Below are 18,514 nucleotides of genomic sequence, written 5' to 3'. Positions count from 1 at the left end.
ATGATAATAGCCACCGTACTGTGTATTATACACCCCCATAATATAATATCCACCGTACTGTGTATTATACACCCCATAATATAATATCCACCGTACTGTGTATTATACACCCCCATAATATAATATCCACCGTACTGTGTATTATACACCCCATAATATAATATCCACCGTACTGTGTACTATACACCCCCATAATATAATATCCACCGTACTGTGTATTATACACCCCATAATATGATAATAACCACCGTACTGTGTACTATACACCCCATAATATAATATCCACCGTACTGTGTATTATACACCCCATAATATGATAATAGCCACCGTACTGTGTACTATACACCCCATAATATAATATCCACCGTACTGTGTATTATACACCCCATAATATGATAATAACCACCGTACTGTGTATTATACACCCCATAATATAATATCCACCGTACTGTGTATTATACACCCCCATAATATAATAATATCCACCGTACTGTGTATTATACACCCCATAATATAATATCCACCGTACTGTGTATTATACACCCCATAATATAATATCCACCGTACTGTGTATTATACACCCCATAATATAATATCCACCGTACTGTGTACTATACACCCCCATAATATAATATCCACCGTACTGTGTATTATACACCCCATAATATAATATCCACCGTACTGTGTACTATACACCCCATAATATGATAATAACCACCGTACTGTGTATTATACACCCCCATAATATAATATCCACCGTACTGTGTATTATACACCCCCATAATATAATAATATCCACCGTACTGTGTATTATACACCCCATAATATAATATCCACCGTACTGTGTACTATACACCCCCATAATATAATATCCACCGTACTGTGTATTATACACCCCATAATATGATAATAACCACCGTACTGTGTATTATACACCCCCATAATATAATATCCACCGTACTGTGTATTATACACCCCATAATATAATAATATCCACCGTACTGTGTATTATACACCCCATAATATAATATCCACCGTACTGTGTATTATACACCCCATAATATAATATCCACCGTACTGTGTATTATACACCCCATAATATAATAATATCCACCGTACTGTGTATTATACACCCCATAATATAATATCCACCGTACTGTGTATTATACACCCCATAATATAATATCCACCGTACTGTGTATTATACACCCCATAATATGATAATAACCACCGTACTGTGTATTATACATCCCCATAATATAATATCCACCGTACTGTGTACTATACACCCCCATAATATAATATCCACCGTACTGTGTATTATACACCCCATAATATAATATCCACCGTACTGTGTATTATACACCCCATAATATGATAATAACCACCGTACTGTGTATTATACACCCCATAATATGATAATAGCCACCGTACTGTGTATTATACACCCCCATAATATAATATCCACCGTACTGTGTATTATACACCCCCATAATATAATAATATCCACCGTACTGTGTATTATACACCCCATAATATAATATCCACCGTACTGTGTATTATACACCCCATAATATAATATCCACCGTACTGTGTACTATACACCCCCATAATATAATATCCACCGTACTGTGTATTATACACCCCATAATATGATAATATCCACCGTACTGTGTATTATACACCCCCATAATATAATATCCACCGTACTGTGTATTATACACCCCCATAATATAATAATATCCACCGTACTGTGTATTATACACCCCCATAATATAATATCCACCGTACTGTGTATTATACACCCCCATAATATAATATCCACCGTACTGTGTATTATACACCCCCATAATATAATATCCACCGTACTGTGTATTATACACCCCCATAATATAATATCCACCGTACTGTGTACTATACACCCCCATAATATAATATCCACCGTACTGTGTATTATACACCCCCATAATATGATAATAACCACCGTACTGTGTATTATACACCCCCATAATATAATATCCACCGTACTGTGTACTATACACCCCCATAATATAATATCCACCGTACTGTGTATTATACACGAAGACACAAAAGAGAATAGTAAAACCAAAAACACTCAGTTTGAAAAAATGTTGCAGTAATCTGCAAGTGCTAGTAAAAGATGTAAAAAACAGGGTATTTGGTTGATACGTTTTTTGCAAAAAATGTATACTAAGCTGCTCTACCAATCTTCACGGTATACCCTTATCAGAGCAGTCCTAACTAATGTATGCAATCCCTATCTGATGTATTTAAAAACCTGATCATCTGTATATAACCTGTGTGAACAGGGTTCAGAGAGGAAAAATCCATGTGTGCATACAGGGTAGAACAGCTTTTGTGCAGATAGCCCAAGAGGAGTGGTGGAACTCCCCAGTCTTGTAGACACAAGAGAACAATTATGGAAACAGGAACACATGGGCTACTTGCACAGTGAACAAGTCTGTAGGATCATGTTCACACACCACCAAGAAACCTGAAGACACAAAAGAGAATAGTAAAACCAAAAACACTCAGTTTGAAAAAATGTTGCAGTAATCCGCAAGTGCTAGTAAAAGATGTAAAAAACAGGGTATTTGGTTGATACGTTTTTTGCAAAAAATGTATACTAAGCTGCTCTACCAATCTTCACGGTATACCCTTATCAGAGCAGTCCTAACTAATGTATGCAATCCCTATCTGATGTATTTAAAAACCTGATCATCTGTATATAACCTGTGTGAACAGGGTTCAGAGAGGAAAAATCCATGTGTGCATACAGGGTAGAACAGCTTTTGTGCAGATAGCCCAAGAGGAGTGGTGGAACTCCCCAGTCTTGTAGACACAAGAGAACAATTATGGAAACAGGAACACATGGGCTACTTGCACAGTGAACAAGTCTGTATGATCATGTTCACACACCACCAAGAAACCTGAAGACACAAAAGAGAATAGTAAAACCAAAAACACTCAGTTTGAAAAAATGTTGCAGTAATCCGCAAGTGCTAGTAAAAGATGTAAAAAACAGGGTATTTGGTTGATACGTTTCCATAATTGTTCTCTTGTGTCTACAAGACTGGGGAGTTCCACCACTCCTCTTGGGCTATCTGCACAAAAGCTGTTCTACCCTGTATGCACACATGGATTTTTCCTCTCTGAACCCTGTTCACACAGGTTATATACAGATGATCAGGTTTTTAAATACATCAGATAGGGATTGCATACATTAGTTAGGACTGCTCTGATAAGGGTATACCGTGAAGATTGGTAGAGCAGCTTAGTATACATTTTTTGCAAAAAACGTATCAACCAAATACCCTGTTTTTTACATCTTTTACTAGCACTTGCAGATTACTGCAACATTTTTTCAAACTGAGTGTTTTTGGTTTTACTATTCTCTTTTGTGTCTTCAGGTTTCTTGGTGGTGTGTGAACATGATCATACAGACTTGTTCACTGTGCAAGTAGCCCATGTGTTCCTGTTTGTGTATTATACACCCACATAATATAATATCCACCGTACTGTGTACTATACACCCCCATAATATAATAATATCCACCGTACTGTGTGTTATACACCCCATAATATAATAATATCCACCATACTGTGTGTTATACACCCCATAATATAATATCCACCGTACTGTGTATTATACATCCCATAATATAATAATATCCACCGTACTGTGTGTTATACATCCCATAATATAATAATATCCACCGTACTGTGTACTATACACCCCCATAATATAATAATATCCACCGTACTGTGTGTTATACATCCCATAATATAATAATATCCACCGTACTGTGTACTATACACCCCCACAATATAATAATATCCACCGTACTGTGTACTATACACCCCATAATATAATAATATCCACCGTACTGTGTACTATACACCCCATAATATAATAATATCCACCGTACTGTGTACTATACACCCCATAATATAATAATATCCACCGTACTGTGTTATACACCCCCCACAATATAATAATATCCACCGTACTGTGTATTATACACCCACATAATATAATATCCACCGTACTGTGCACTATACACCCCCCATAATATAATAATATCCCCCGTACTGTGTACTATACACCCCATAATATAATATCCACCGTACTGTGTGTTATACATCCCCATAATATTATAATATCCACCGTACTGTGTATTATACACCCACATAATATAATATCCACCGTACTGTGCACTATACACCCCCACAATATCCAACGTACACCCCATCTACTATATAATTGTCTAAGGGTTACTTCCGTCTGTCTGTCCTTCTGTCACGGTTATTCGTTCGCTGATTGGTCTCAGCAGCTGCCTGTCATGGCTGCCGCGACCAATCAGCGACGGCCACAGTCCGATTAGTCCCTCCCCTACTCCCCTGCACTCACTGCCCGGCGCCCGCTCCGTAATCCCCTCCACTCACCGCTCACACAGGGTTAATGGCAGCGGTAACGGCCCGCGGTGTAACGCACTCCGTTACCGCTGCTATCAACCCTGTGTGTCCCCAACTATTTACTATTGATGCTGCCTATGCAGCATCAATAGTAAAAATATGTCATGTTAAAAATAATAAAAAAAACCAAAAAACTTGCTATACTCACCATCCGCCGCCTTTCCGGCTCCTCGCCACGCTCCCGGGACCGCTCCATTGCAAGCGGCAGCTTCCGGTCCCAGGACAAGGAACGGCCGTGACGTCACTGTCATGTGACCGCGACATCATCACAGGTCCTGCTCACACCAGCCCTGGGACCGGAAGCTGCTGCTTGCAATGGAGCTGTCCCAGGAGCGTGGCGAGAAGCGGGAAAGGTGGCGGTACTACGTGCCTGGGCAATATACTACGTGCCTGGGCAATATACTACGTGACTGGGCAATATACAGCGTGGCTGGGCAATATACTACGTGGCCGGCCAATATACTACGTGACTGGACAATATACTACATGGCTGGGCAATATACTACGCGACTGGGCAATATACTACGTGGCTGGGCAATATACTACATGACTGGACAATCTACTACGTGACTGGGCAATATACTACGTGGCTGGGCAATATACTACGTGGCTGGGCAATATACTACGTAACTGGGCAATATACTACGTGACTGGGCAATATACTACGTGACTGGGCAATATACTATGTCGCTGGGCAATATACCACGTGGCTGGGCAATATACTACGTGGTTGGGCAATATACTACGTAACTGGGCAATATACTACGTGACTGGGCAATATACTACGTGGCTGGGCAATATACTATGTCGCTGGGCAATATACCACGTGACTGGGCAATATACTACGTGGCTGGGCAATATACTACATGGCTGGGCAATATACTACGTAACTGGGCAATATACTACATGACTGGGCAATATACTACATGGCTGGGCAATATACTACGTCGCTGGGCAATATACCACGTGGCTGGGCAATATACTACGTGGTTGGGCAATATACTACGTGGCTGGGCAATATACTACGTGGCTGGGCAATATACTACGTAACTGGGCAATATACTACATGACTGGGCAATATACTACATGGCTGGGCAATATACTACGTCGCTGGGCAATATACCACGTGGCTGGGCAATATACTACGTGGTTGGGCAATATACTACGTGGCTGGGCAATATACTACGTGGCTGGGCAATATACTACGTGGCTGGGCAATATACTACGTGGCTGGGCAATATACTACGTGGCTGGGCAATATACTACATGGCTGGACAATATACTATTTGGCTGGGCAATATACTACGTGACTGGGCAATGTACTACGTGGCTGGGCAATATACTACGTGGCTGGGCAATATACTACGTGGCTGGGCAATATACTACGTGGCTGGGCAATATACTACGTGACTGGGCAATATACTACGTGGCTGGGCAATATACTACGTGGCTGGGCAATATACTACGTGGCTGGGCAATATACTACTTCGCTGGGCAATGTACTACGTGACTGGGCAATATGCTACGTGGCTGGGCAATATACTACGTGGCTGGGCAATGTACTACGTGGCTGGGCAATATACTACGTGGCTGGGCAATATACTACGTGGCAGGGCAATATACTACGTGGCTGGGCAATATACTACGTGGCTGGGCAATATACTACGTGGCTGGGCAATGTACTACGTGGCTGGGCAATATACTACGTGGCTGGGCAATATACTACGTGGCAGGGCAATATACTACGTGGCAGGGCAATATACTACGTGGCTGGGCAATATACTACGTGGCTGGGCAATATACTACGTGGCTGGGCAATATACTACGTGGCTGGGCAGTATACTACGTGGCTGGGCAATATACTACGTGGCTGGGCAATATACTACGTGGCTGGGCAATATACTACGTGGACATGCATATTCTAGAATACCCGATGCGTTAGAATCGGGCCACCATCTAGTGATATAAATATAATATCCACCGTACTGTGTTATACACCCCCATAATATAATATCCCCTGGCCTGTGTATCATACATCCCCCATAATATAATATTTTCCCGCGTCCTGTGTACTATACATCCCCCATAATACATTATCCCCCGTACTGTGTATTACACACCCTTATATTATTAATTATCCCCCGTCCTATGTATTATACATGCCCCATAATCGAACATTCCCCGTCCTATGTATTATACATTCACCATAATATAATATCTCCCCTCCTGTGTATTATACATGCCCATAGTATTATTTGTAAAAATTGGGTGTAATTGAGACCGTCATTTGTTTTGAGCTTGTAGAAAGAGTTGGGTCATTGGCCTCTTCATAGATTTGGGCCGAATTCAGACTTGCGTGGATTTGCTGCATCCACATGGGTGCTCTGGTGGGTGCGAGTGTCCTCTGCTGGCACGAACATGCCGGCCACTTGTGATTACTGGGCTGATGTCACACGAGACACCGTGGCTCTGCGGGGCCCTGGACCCTGGATCTTCACTACCTCGGGGGAACGTTCAGGACGCAAAAAAAAGACTGACAGCGCACAATGGCCACACTGACGGGAACAACGATTACAGTGCGGGCATCATGGGCATGGAACTGCAGAAATGGGCGAGACAACTGCTCGCTGGGTTTTTTTTAATGTTCATTCTCTCTTCTATCTCTTCTCTCCCCTTGTCTCTTCTTATCCCTCTTCACTCTATCTTCTGTTCTCTTTCTGTCTATCACTTTTCTTTCTCTCTTTTTATCTGTCTCCTCACTTTCTGTCTTCTCTCTTTATCTCCTCTCCTCTCTCTCTATGATCTCTCCTCTCTTCTCCCTCTCTTCTTTTCTTTCCCCTCTATCCTTTCTCTCCTTTCTTCTCCCTCTTTTCTTTCTCTCCTTTTCTCTTCTCTCATCTTCTTTCCTCTATCCTCTCTTCTCTCTGTTCTCTCTCTACTCTCCTTATCTCTCCTCTCTTCTTTCTTCTCCCAATTTTCTCTTTTCCTCCTCTTTCTTTTTCTCTCTTCTCTCTTTACTCTCTTCTCTCTTTACTCCCTTCTCTCTTTCCTCTTGTCTCTTCGCCTCTTCTTTCCTCTCTATCCTCTTTTTTCTCTTCTCTCTCCTCTCTTCTCTCTTTTCTCTCTCTTCTCTCTCTTCTTTCTTTTCTCTCATCTCTCTTCTCTCTCCTCTCTTCTCTCTTTTCTCTCTCTTCTCTCTTCTTTCCTTTCTCTCCTTTCTCCTCTCTCTTTCCTCTTGTCTCTCTCCTCTGCTTTCCTCTCTCCTCTCTTCTTTCTTTTCTCTCTTCTCTCTTTCCTCTTGTCTCTCTCCTCTGCTTTCCTCTCTCCTCTCTTCTTTCTTTTCTCTCTTCTCTCTCTTTCCTCTTGTCTCTCTCCTCTGCTTTCCTCTCCTCCTCTCTTTTTTCTCTTCTCTCTTCTTTCTTCTCTTTCTTATCTCTCTTTCCTCGTCTCCTTTCTTCTCTGTCCTCTCTTCTCTCTCTCTTCTATGTCTCCTCTCTCTCCTTTTGTCTCTTTTCTTTCCTCTTCTCTTGCTCTTCTTGACTTTCTCCTCGCTCTCTTTCCTCTGTTCCTATCCTTTCTCTCCTTTCTCACCTCTCTTCCCCAATTTTCCTCTTTCCTCTCTCCCTCCTCTCTCTTCTCTACTCTCTCTTCCTCCTCTATCTCTATTTTCTCACTCTTTTCTCCCTCTTCTCTCTCTTTTCTCTCCCTCTCCCCTCTCTCTTCTTTTCCTAATATTATACACGTTGTCTGGCCAATTTGTTGAGCTGCGGCGACCTCTAGTGGTAGAATGGCGGTACATGTAGAGTCAGTGTGAGAATTGCATCTGCCGAACTGATTTCCATTATTAATCAATAATAACGTTCCATTAGCAGCCGCAGTGCCATGGCAGCTCTGAAGTACGCAGGCCTGGACGATACCGACAGTGAGGACGAGCTGCCGCCCGGATGGGAGGAGAGGAACACCAAGGATGGATGGGTTTACTATGCCAAGTAAGAGCATGCCGAGAGGGCAGTGTCTGTAAACTATCCCTGCACAATGATAATATACATACACGGGGCTGATTTACTGTTTTCTCATCTGTACACTTCATCCTTGGATTTTACATCTACTTTTCTATACAGATAAAGCAAACTACAAAGCCCAAACGTGACGTATATCTGCGTCATTTGTGCACCTTCACTCATCGTGTGGCCCTTATTAGGCCTCATTCAGATGTTCAGTTTTTTTTATTTGTGCAAGAAAAATGGACAAGTTCACTCTTACTTGATTCTCGCTGCTCCCCCTGAATATTCCACTTTTTTTTTTCCAAATCCGCCATCTGGTTCCAAAGATATGGACCTTTATATTTAGTGCAAATTTGTATAGTTTTTACCAAGAAGGCGTGGCTTACAGATACAATTCTCCTAGAGGGGCATGTGACCTTATTGTTCCTCCAGTGACTACAGCGCTAGAGTAAAAAAAAAAACAAAAAAATTCATGTATTTACGTTTTTCACTTTTTAACGAGGCCATATCTACTTGTACACTATAAAAGTGAGTCTTCGAGGGATTATTCCCAAATTCGTTAGTGAGTATTTTTGGATAGTGCTTGTGAAAACAAGCAATTTTGCAATTTGTTGCGCGTTAAAATTTTGATTTGTTCTTGAGATATTAACACTTTTCTTTTGTTTACAGCTTGTTGCCTTGGAGACCGACCACCAGCAGCTGCTTTTGAAACCGGCCAGGATAGCTGTAGCACGCTTGTTAACGTCCTAATCTTGGCCAGCTTAGCCGCTGTGCTTACAAGTTAGACAGCAGCGGTTTTGTTACGTCCTAATCTCGGCCAGGTGCTTACGAGCTAGACAGTAGCGGTGGTCGGTCTCCAAGACAACAAGCTGTAAACAAAAGACCAAAATGTTAATATCTCAAGAACGGCTGAAAATTTTAACAAGCAGTAAATTGCAAAAGTGCTTGTTTTTACAAGCTCTATCCGACAGTATCCATTTGGGAGGAGGGGAAATATCACTTTAATTCTGTGAACATCGGCCCCATTCCATCAAGACCGGCATTTTGGACAACTGTCTTGATGAAGTGCGCGCCGGAGTAATATTTCACAGCTGTCAGTTAGAATTTTTGTGTTTCTGGCGTAAGCTGCTTGATGAATCGGGGCCATTGTGTTTTTTTTCCTGTCCTGTGCATTGTGCTATAACCTCAGGAGACCAACTACTTATCTTTTTTTTTTAATAGCCACTTGGATGAAAAAACCCAGTGGGAGCACCCAAAAACTGGAAAGCGAAGGAGAATCGCCGGAGGTTAGTAACACGCTCTGCCCACTGGCTACAGTTAAAAAAAACAACAAAATTTTGCCTTATTCACCCTCACTGGGTCCAACACTAAGTCTCCTTATGTCACATTGACAACGCTGCAGTCAATCAGTGAGCTCACCGGCCAACTCGGGCTGAGCCGTTATTAGCTACAATAATAGACACCTGGAGCAGCGGTGTAAACTCAGCGTTGGACCTGGGGAGGGTGAGTAGGGAAACATTCTCTGCTCATTGAAAATTCAGCATGCACATAAACCTACTGAGATTTCGGAGCAGAAAATGAGTAGAAACGCCAAGTATTTTAGGATGTTACCTCTCAGTTTGTGATCCAAAAAGCCTCCAATGTGCAGATACTCCAGTGTGAGGATCACCCGTCTGCCCTAGCCCATGACTCGATAATACATATATTTTCATCATTTTGCAGATCTCCCCTATGGCTGGGAACAAGAAACGGATGACAACGGGCAGATGTATTTTGTTGAGTGAGTATATAGATATACAATCATGGCCAAAAAAGTCTTGGCACCCTTGAAATTGTTCCAGAAAATGAAGTATTTCTCCCAGAAAATTATTGCAATTACACATGTTTTGTGTAAAACTCCTGAAACAAAAAATCAGTGTGAACATACCGTTAAAAACCTATTCCGATATGCCGGCCTTGAAGTCACGTATTGATGTGTCATATTCCCATCGGTAATTATATTCTCTCCTTTCAGTCACCTGAATAAGAGGACCACTTACCTGGACCCCCGACTCGCCTTTACCGTTGAGGATCAGCCAGCAAAGATGAACACGAGACAGAAGTATGATGCGAACACCACCGCCATGGATATTCTCCAGGGCTGCGACCTGACCGGCAAAGTGGCTATTGTCACTGGCGCAAACACCGGCATTGGTGAGGATTCCTCTAAGAAAAATGTCACATAACGTTTTATTTTGTTAAAGGGAACTTGTCACCTGGTTTAGGGCAACGTCACTATGTATTTAAAGATGGACGTTATTTTACTGGAGGTGGAGGAGGTGAGCTGTGATATCACCTATTATAAATGGTGGATCCTGTGTTATCTACTGTATATAGAGGTGTTATCAGTCATTGTACAGGAGGAGGAGGAGGTGAGCTGTGACATCACCTATTGTGAATGGTGGATCCTGTGTTATCTACTGTATATAGAGGTGTTATCAGTCATTGTACAGGAGGAGGAGGTGAGCTGTGACATCACCTATTGTGAATGGAGGATCCTGTGTTATCTAATGTATATAGAGGTGTTATCAGTCATTGTACAGGAGGAGGAGGTGAGCTGTGACATCACCTATTGTGAATGGTGGATCCTGTGTTATCTACTGCATGTAGAGGTATTATCAGCCATTGTACAGGAGGAGGAAGTGAGCTGTGACATCACCTATTGTGAATGGTGGATCCTGTGTTATCTACTGTAAATAGAGGTGTTATCAGTCATTGTACTGGAGGAGGTGAGCTGTGACATCACCTATTGTGAATAATGGATCGTGTTATCTACTGTAAATAGAGGTGTTATCAGTCATTGTACAGGAGGAGGAGGTGAGCTGTGATATCACCTATTGTGAATGGTGGATCCTGTGTTATCTACTGTATATAGAGTTGATACCAGTCATTGTACAGGAGGAGGAGGTGAGCTGTGACACCACCTATTGTGAATAATGGATCGTGTTATCTACTGTAAATAGAGGTGTTATCAGTCATTGTACAGGAGGAGGAGGTGAGCTGTGACATCACCTATTGTGAATAATGGATCGTGTTATCTACTGTAAATAGAGGTGTTATCAGTCATTGTACAGGAGGAGGAGGTGAGCTGTGACACCACCTATTGTGAATGGTGGATCCTGTGTTATCCCCTGTATATAGAGGTGTCATCAGTCATTGTACAGGAGGAGGAGGTGAGCTGTGACATCACCTATTGTGAATGATGGATCCTGTGTTATCTACTGTATATAGAGGTGTTATCAGTCATTGTACAGGAGGAGGAGGTGAGCTGTGATATCACCTATTGTGAATGGTGGATCCTGTGTTATCTACTGTATATAGAGGTGTTATCAGTCATTGTACAGGAGGAGGTGAGCTGTGACATCACCTATTGTGAATGGTGGATCCTGTTTTATCTACTGTATATAGAGGTGTTATCAGTCATTGTACAGGAGGAGGAGGTGAGCTGTGACATCACCTATTGTGAATGGTGGATCCTGTGTTATCTACTGTATATAGAGGTGTTATCAGTCATTGTACAGGAGGAGGAGGAGAGCTGTGACATCACCTATTGTGAATGGTGGATCCTGTGTTATCTACTGTATATAGAGGTGTTATCAGTCATTGTACAGGAGAAGGTGAGCTGTGACATCATCTATTGAGAATGGTCGATCCTGTGTTATCTACTGTATATAAAGGTGTTATCAGTCATTGTACAGGAGGAGGAGGTGAGCTGTGACATCACCTATTGTGAATGGTGGATCCTGTGTTATATACTGTATATAGAGGTGTTGTCAGTCATTGTACAGGAGGAGGAGGAAGTGAGCTGTGATATCACCTATTGTGAATGGTGGATTCTGTGTTATCTACTGAATATAGAGGTGTTATCATTCATTGTACATAAGGAGGAGGTGAGCTGTGATATCACCTATTGTGAATGGTGGATCCTGTGTTATCTACTGTATATAGAGATGTTACCTGTCATTGTACAGGAGGAGGAGGTGAGCTGTGACATCACCTATTGTGAATGGTGGATCCTGTGTTATCTACTCTATATAGAGGTGTTCAGTCATTGTACAGGATGAGGAGGTGAGCTGTGACATCACCTATTGTGAATGGTGGATCCTGTGTTATCTACTGTAAATAGAGGTGTTATCAGTCATTGTACAGGAGGAGGTGAGCTGTGACATCATCTATTGTGAATGGTGGATCCTGTGTTATCTATTGTATATAGAGGTGTTATCACTCATTGTACAGGAGGAGGAGGTGAGCTGTGATATCACCTATTGTGAATGGTGGATCCTGTGTTATCTACTGTATATAGAGATGTTACCTGTCATTGTACAGGAGGAGGAGGTGAGCTGTGACATCACCTATTGTGAATGGTGGATCCTGTGTCATTTACTGTATATAGAGGTGTTATCAGTCATTGTACAGGATGAGGAGGAGGTGAGCTGTGATATCACCTATTGTGAATGGTGGATCCTGTGTTATCTACTGTATATAGAGGTGTTATCAGTCATTGTACAGGAGGAGGAGGTGAGCTGTGACATCACCTATTGTGAATGGTGGATCCTGTGTTATCTACTCTATATAGAGGTGTTCAGTTATTGTACAGGATGAGGAGGTGAGCTGTGACATCACCTATTGTGAATGGTGGATCCTGTGTTATCTACTGTAAATAGAGGTGTTATCAGTCATTGTACAGGAGGAGGTGAGCTGTGACATCATCTATTGTGAATGGTGGATCCTGTGTTATCTATTGTATATAGAGGTGTTATCACTCATTGTACAGGAGGAGGAGGTGAGCTGTGACATCACCTATTGTGAATGGTGGATCCTGTGTTATATACTGTATATAGAGGTGTTGTCAGTCATTGTACAGGAGGAGGAGGAAGTGAGCTGTGATATCACCTATTGTGAATGGTGGATCCTGTGTTATCTACTGTAAATAGAGGTGTTATCAGTCATTGTACAGGAGGAGGTGAGCTGTGACATCATCTATTGTGAATGGTGGATCCTGTGTTATCTATTGTATATAGAGGTGTTATCACTCATTGTACAGGAGGAGGAGGTGAGCTGTGACATCACCTATTGTGAATGGTGGATCCTGTGTTATCTACTGTAAATAGAGGTGTTATCAGACATTGTACAGGAGGAGGAGGTGAGCTGTGACATCACCTATTGTGAATGGTGGATCCTGTGTTATCTACTGTAAATAGAGGTGTTATCAGACATTGTACAGGAGGAGGAGGTGAGCTGTGACATAACCTATTGTGAATGGTGGATCCTATGTTATCTACTGTGTATAGAGGTGTCATTGTAATCTTACCTGTGATTATTATTAGTGATGAGTGAGTATACTCGTTGCTCGGGTTTTCCCGAGTATGCTTGGGTGACCTGCGAGTATTTGTTATTGCTCGGAGATCAAGTTTTCATCGTCTCAGTTGCATGATTTCTGGCTTCCAGATACGCTGAATACATGTGGGAATTCCTCAACAAACAACATTCTTCACATGTATTCAGCATATCTGGCAGCCGTAAATCATGCAATTGAGGCGATGAAAACTATATCTCCGAGAAATATCAAATACTCGGGGATCACCCGAGCGTACTCGGGAAACCCGAGCAACGAGTATATTCGCTCATCACTAATAATTATGAGACTGCTGAAAACTCATCTTAACAAAACAGGAAGTGTAAGGCTAGTGCTAGGCCTAGTGGCCAGTGTGAAAACCACAAGATTTATGGTTGTTTTTTTTTTTTTTTACATTTTGGTAATATGGAAAATTAAAAAAATAAACATGATCACTTTTAAAAAATGTATTTATATAAATTTCATATATATTTCTTAATTTAAACAAAAGGTCCTCCTCTGCTGACACATTCCTTGTGAGTGTCAGACTATCAGCAAAGCCCAGCATGGGTTCCCTCAAGTCCTACCAGTTAGGCCTCTATTAGTGCACAGCTCTGCGGTCGCGCACAATATGGCACAGGTGCGCTTGCTTGAGATGAGGAGCTGAAGTGGCGCCTCTGTGAACGATATTCCAGTCTGTGAGATACAGAGCCGCACTGTGATGTACTGCTGTTTTCTGGAAGGACAAACGCAGGGCAAGTTGGTCCCCAGACCGAAGTTGAACTTTTTCCTGCCATGCACCTTTGCAAGAATTGCACTAATTTACAACACTTTTTTAAATTAAGTTTTGTCGAATTTGCCCACCGCGCCCCTTCTGTCTAAGCGGGGTGGTTTTGCTAGCATGTTGCCTATTGCACTAGGTGGGCAGTGGGCAGCAATTAACAGAATGATTTTGAACAGGGAAAAATGCTAAGTACTACATCTGGGCAATAAAAATGAAAAAACATATACATGTCATGCCGTTGCTGCCGCCGCCTCTCCCCACTGCAGCTCGCCGGGTGCGCGCGCGCGTCGCATTCAGCTCTACGCGTGCGCACATCTGATTCCTCTGTTGGCGCTCTTTCCTGTCCTCTCCGTCATCCTGGAGGACTGTAACCCGGAAGTAGCTCCCATGCTGCTATGTAAACTGCTTCCTGCTGCTTCTCTGTGCCTGATGTTCATTTGTGTTTACAAGTGCTTCTGGCCACCTGTGGTCTCTGACTTTGGGTCTCCTCCACCCTCTGCAGTGCCTGCCTGTTTCCTGTGTTCCTGCCTTGTTCCTTCAGTTCCTTTTCCTCTGCGGTACTTGCCCGGCTCCTATATCTTTTCCTTGCTCCCGTCAGCCTCGGTGTCTCCATATTGTCCTGCCAGCCTCCGTGCCTCCGTAGCGTTCCCATCTTCTCCCTTGTCTCAGTAGTTCCTTTCTGTTCCCTCTTTCCCTTTGTGCCTGCTGTGTTCCCATCTGATCTCAGTCGACCCTCCAGCTTCCGTGGCGATAGTCCCTCACGGGCCTGCCCCTAACTCTCCCTGTATAGGGGGCGGTCCACCTGGTCAGCTCGTCCGAGAGGGGTTCGTCATCACGGTCCAGTGGGTCCACTCTTCGTTTTTCACTGTTTGAATCTACATGCTCTAATAGGACTGCACTCGGGTGACATCAGAGTGCAGCCAGATTCTTACAGCGTCACAGTAACATCAGGCCATGGACCCCGCTGGAGTCTCCGCCACTCAAAAGGAGTTACTCTTTTTGCGTGAAAACCAGACTAGGATCATGTCATTTTTAAAGAATATGGAGTCTCGCCTAGCGGCTTTACAGCCTTCTGATCCTGGTATTGCTCCGCAGTTGGTTGCCCTTCAGCAGGAGCTAGGTCAACAACGGGACACTCGGTTCCATATTTTGAATTTTATGGCCTCCATTAATGATCGGCTTCTCTCCCTTCAGAATGTGGCCTCTGTTTCCACTCCTGTCTCTGCGCCACAACCCTCGCCCCGACTTGCTAGACCTCCTCGGTATGGTGGGGATTCTAAAGCGTGCCGCGGCTTTCTTAATCAATGCCAGTTGCATTTTGAATTATCTCCGCTACTTTATCCTACCGACCGAGCTAAGGTTGCTTTTATAGTATCCCATTTGGAGGGTGAGGCTTTGACGTGGGTTAATCCCCTCTGGGAGCGTGATGATCCTTTGGTCTCCCAACTCAATCCGTTCCTGGATACCTTCCGTAAGGTTTTTGATGAACTTGGTCGTCTGGTCTCTACCACTGAGTCCCTCTTTAACCTTTACCAGGGTACTCTCTCAGTAGCCCAGTACGCCATCCGTTTCCGGACTCTGTCCTCAGACCTTGGGTGGAACAATGAGGCTTTGGTTGGAGCGTTTTGGCGTGGTTTGTCTTCACGGATTAAGGATGAGTTGGCGGGACAGGACACTCTCACCTCTTTGGATGATCTTATCTCCTTGGCCATACGCATTGATCTGCGCTTTCAGGAGTGCACTCGTGAGCTTGCCAGAGAGAGGAGACCTTTTCGCCAGACCACTGTTGCTTGAGGGACTTCTTTTTCTCAAGCAGCCCCGGTGGCTTCTTCATCTTCTCCTGAACCCATGCAGGTCGATCGCCTTAAGTCTTCTGAGCAACGCCGCAAGGAGAGACTCGCACAAGGTCTTTGTTTTTACTGCGGCAGTGCCTCTCATCTCTTACGCGCTTGTCCTCAGAAGCCGGGAAACGCATCCGCCTAGGACAGGTAAGAGAGGCCTTCCTAGGTGGTTATGATTCCTCTCCGCCTCTGGTTTTGTCTGTTATTCTACATTTAGGTTCCCGTCACTTTTCTCTGGAGGCTTATGTTGATTCAGGAGCGGCTGGGAACTTTGTGCAGCTCGAGGTTGTTAACAGGCTTGGGATACCTGTTAGACCCTTGGAGACTCCTAGACAAATAGCTTCCGTCGATGGTCAGCCTTTGCGGGAGACCGTCAACTTGGTTACGGAGGAAGTCGAACTTCAGATTGGAGCTCTTCATCGTGAGAAACTGGCCTTTTATGTTTTACCTTCTTTGTCTCATTCTTTCCTTTTGGGTCTTCCTTGGTTGAGAGATCACGAACCCACGCTGGACTGGCGTACTGGAGATGTTCTACGGTGGGGACAGTCTTGTCTGAACAGGTGCCTGCTTCCCGTCAAGCCTGCGTCCTCCTCTCGGTCTGCTTCGGAATCCGTGGGAATTCCTCCAGCCTATTGCGCTTTCTCGGACGTCTTTAACAAGAAGGAAGCGGAGATTTTGCCGCCGCACCGCTCTTATGACTGCCCGATAGACCTTGTTCCTGGTTCTACTCCACCTAGGGGTCGTATTTACCCATTGTCTCCTACCGAGACTCAAGCCATGTCCGAATATATTCAAGAGAATCTGGCCAGAGGCTTCATTCGAAAGTCTTCCTCACCTGCAGGAGCTGGGTTCTTCTTCGTTAAAAAGAAGGACGGTTCTCTTCGCCCATGTATAGACTACCGGGGTCTCAACACCGTCACGATCAAAAACAAGTACCCACTTCCTCTCATACCAGAACTCTTTGATCGTCTACGTGGAGCATGAATCTTTACCAAATTGGATCTCAGAGGAGCTTATAATTTGATCCGTATCCGTTCTGGTGACGAGTGGAAGACTGCGTTTAATACCAGAGATGGTCATTATGAATATTTGGTTATGCCATTCGGTTTATGCAATGCACCCGCAGTCTTCCAGGAGTTCGTAAATGATGTTTCTCGGGATCTACTTTACACCTGTGTTGTGGTGTACTTGGACGATATCCTTGTGTTCTCTCCATATCTGTCTACTCACAGAAGAGATGTACGGCAAGTACTTCAGCGTTTGAGAGAGAATCGGCTGTACGCAAAACTGGAAAAATGTGTCTTCGAACAGTCATCTCTACCCTTCTTGGGTTTCATCATTTCCGACGCTGGTTTGTGTATGGATCCGGGAAAAGTTTCTGCCATGCTCAACTGGCCGCGTCCTCTTGGAGTGAAAGCAATTCAGCGATTTCTTGGATTTGCTAACTACTATCGGTAGTTTATACCTCACTTTTCCTCTCTTTCAGCTCCAATCTCCTCCATGATTCGGAAGGGTGCCAATCCTCATCTGTGGTCGTCTGAGGCCGAAGAGGCTTTCCGGTCCATCAAGCAAGCCTTTGCCTCAGCTCCTATTCTTCATCGTCCAGTGGCCAATAAACCCTTCATCCTTGAAGTAGATGCTTCTGCAATTGGAGCTGGAGCTGTGCTCTCGCAGAAATCCTCTTCTGGTCGTCTTGTGTCATGTGGTTTTTTTCTCTAAGATCTTCTCCTCCTCAGAAAAAAATTATTCCATCGGTGATAAAGAACTTTTGGCAATCAAGTTGGCATTAGAGGAGTGGCGGTACCTCTTAGAAGGGGCTTTACATCGTTTTATAATCTACAGCGATCACAAGAATCTGGCGTATATTCTTTCTGCGCAAAGACTTAATCCTCGGCAGGCCAGGTGGGCCTTGTTTTTCGCCAGGTTTGACTTCGAACTTCGTTTCTTGCCAGGAAATAAAAACTCCAAAGCCGACGCTCTGTCTAGGTCATTCCAGGTGGTGGATTTGGAGGAC

The 18,514-nt window shown here is 43.6% G+C and overlaps 1 protein-coding gene across 4 annotated transcripts in view; it reads left to right on the top strand.

The window, feature by feature from the left end:
* The window catches only part of WWOX (WW domain containing oxidoreductase), a 1,078,647-nt gene that overhangs the window by 1,874 nt on the left and 1,058,259 nt on the right, over nt 1-18,514 (top strand). For 2 of the 4 annotated variants that reach the window (XM_069738841.1, XM_069738840.1), the window contains exons 2-5: nt 8,367-8,486; nt 9,723-9,787; nt 10,224-10,281; nt 10,516-10,694. In XM_069738841.1, coding sequence (XP_069594942.1) covers nt 8,380-8,486; nt 9,723-9,787; nt 10,224-10,281; nt 10,516-10,694 — 409 coding nt within the window. In that variant the 5' untranslated portion in view covers nt 8,367-8,379. The remainder of the gene's footprint in view (nt 1-8,366; nt 8,487-9,722; nt 9,788-10,223; nt 10,282-10,515; nt 10,695-18,514) is intronic. The other 2 variants (XM_069738844.1, XM_069738842.1) reach the window with 1 other exon arrangement.

The sequence above is a fragment of the Ranitomeya imitator genome, chromosome 9 (assembly GCF_032444005.1).
Source record: "Ranitomeya imitator isolate aRanImi1 chromosome 9, aRanImi1.pri, whole genome shotgun sequence".
Classification (NCBI taxonomy): Eukaryota; Metazoa; Chordata; class Amphibia; order Anura; family Dendrobatidae; genus Ranitomeya; species Ranitomeya imitator.
The sequence above is the reverse complement of the archived record's forward strand: the minus strand, read 5'-3'. Positions and strand labels throughout refer to the sequence as shown.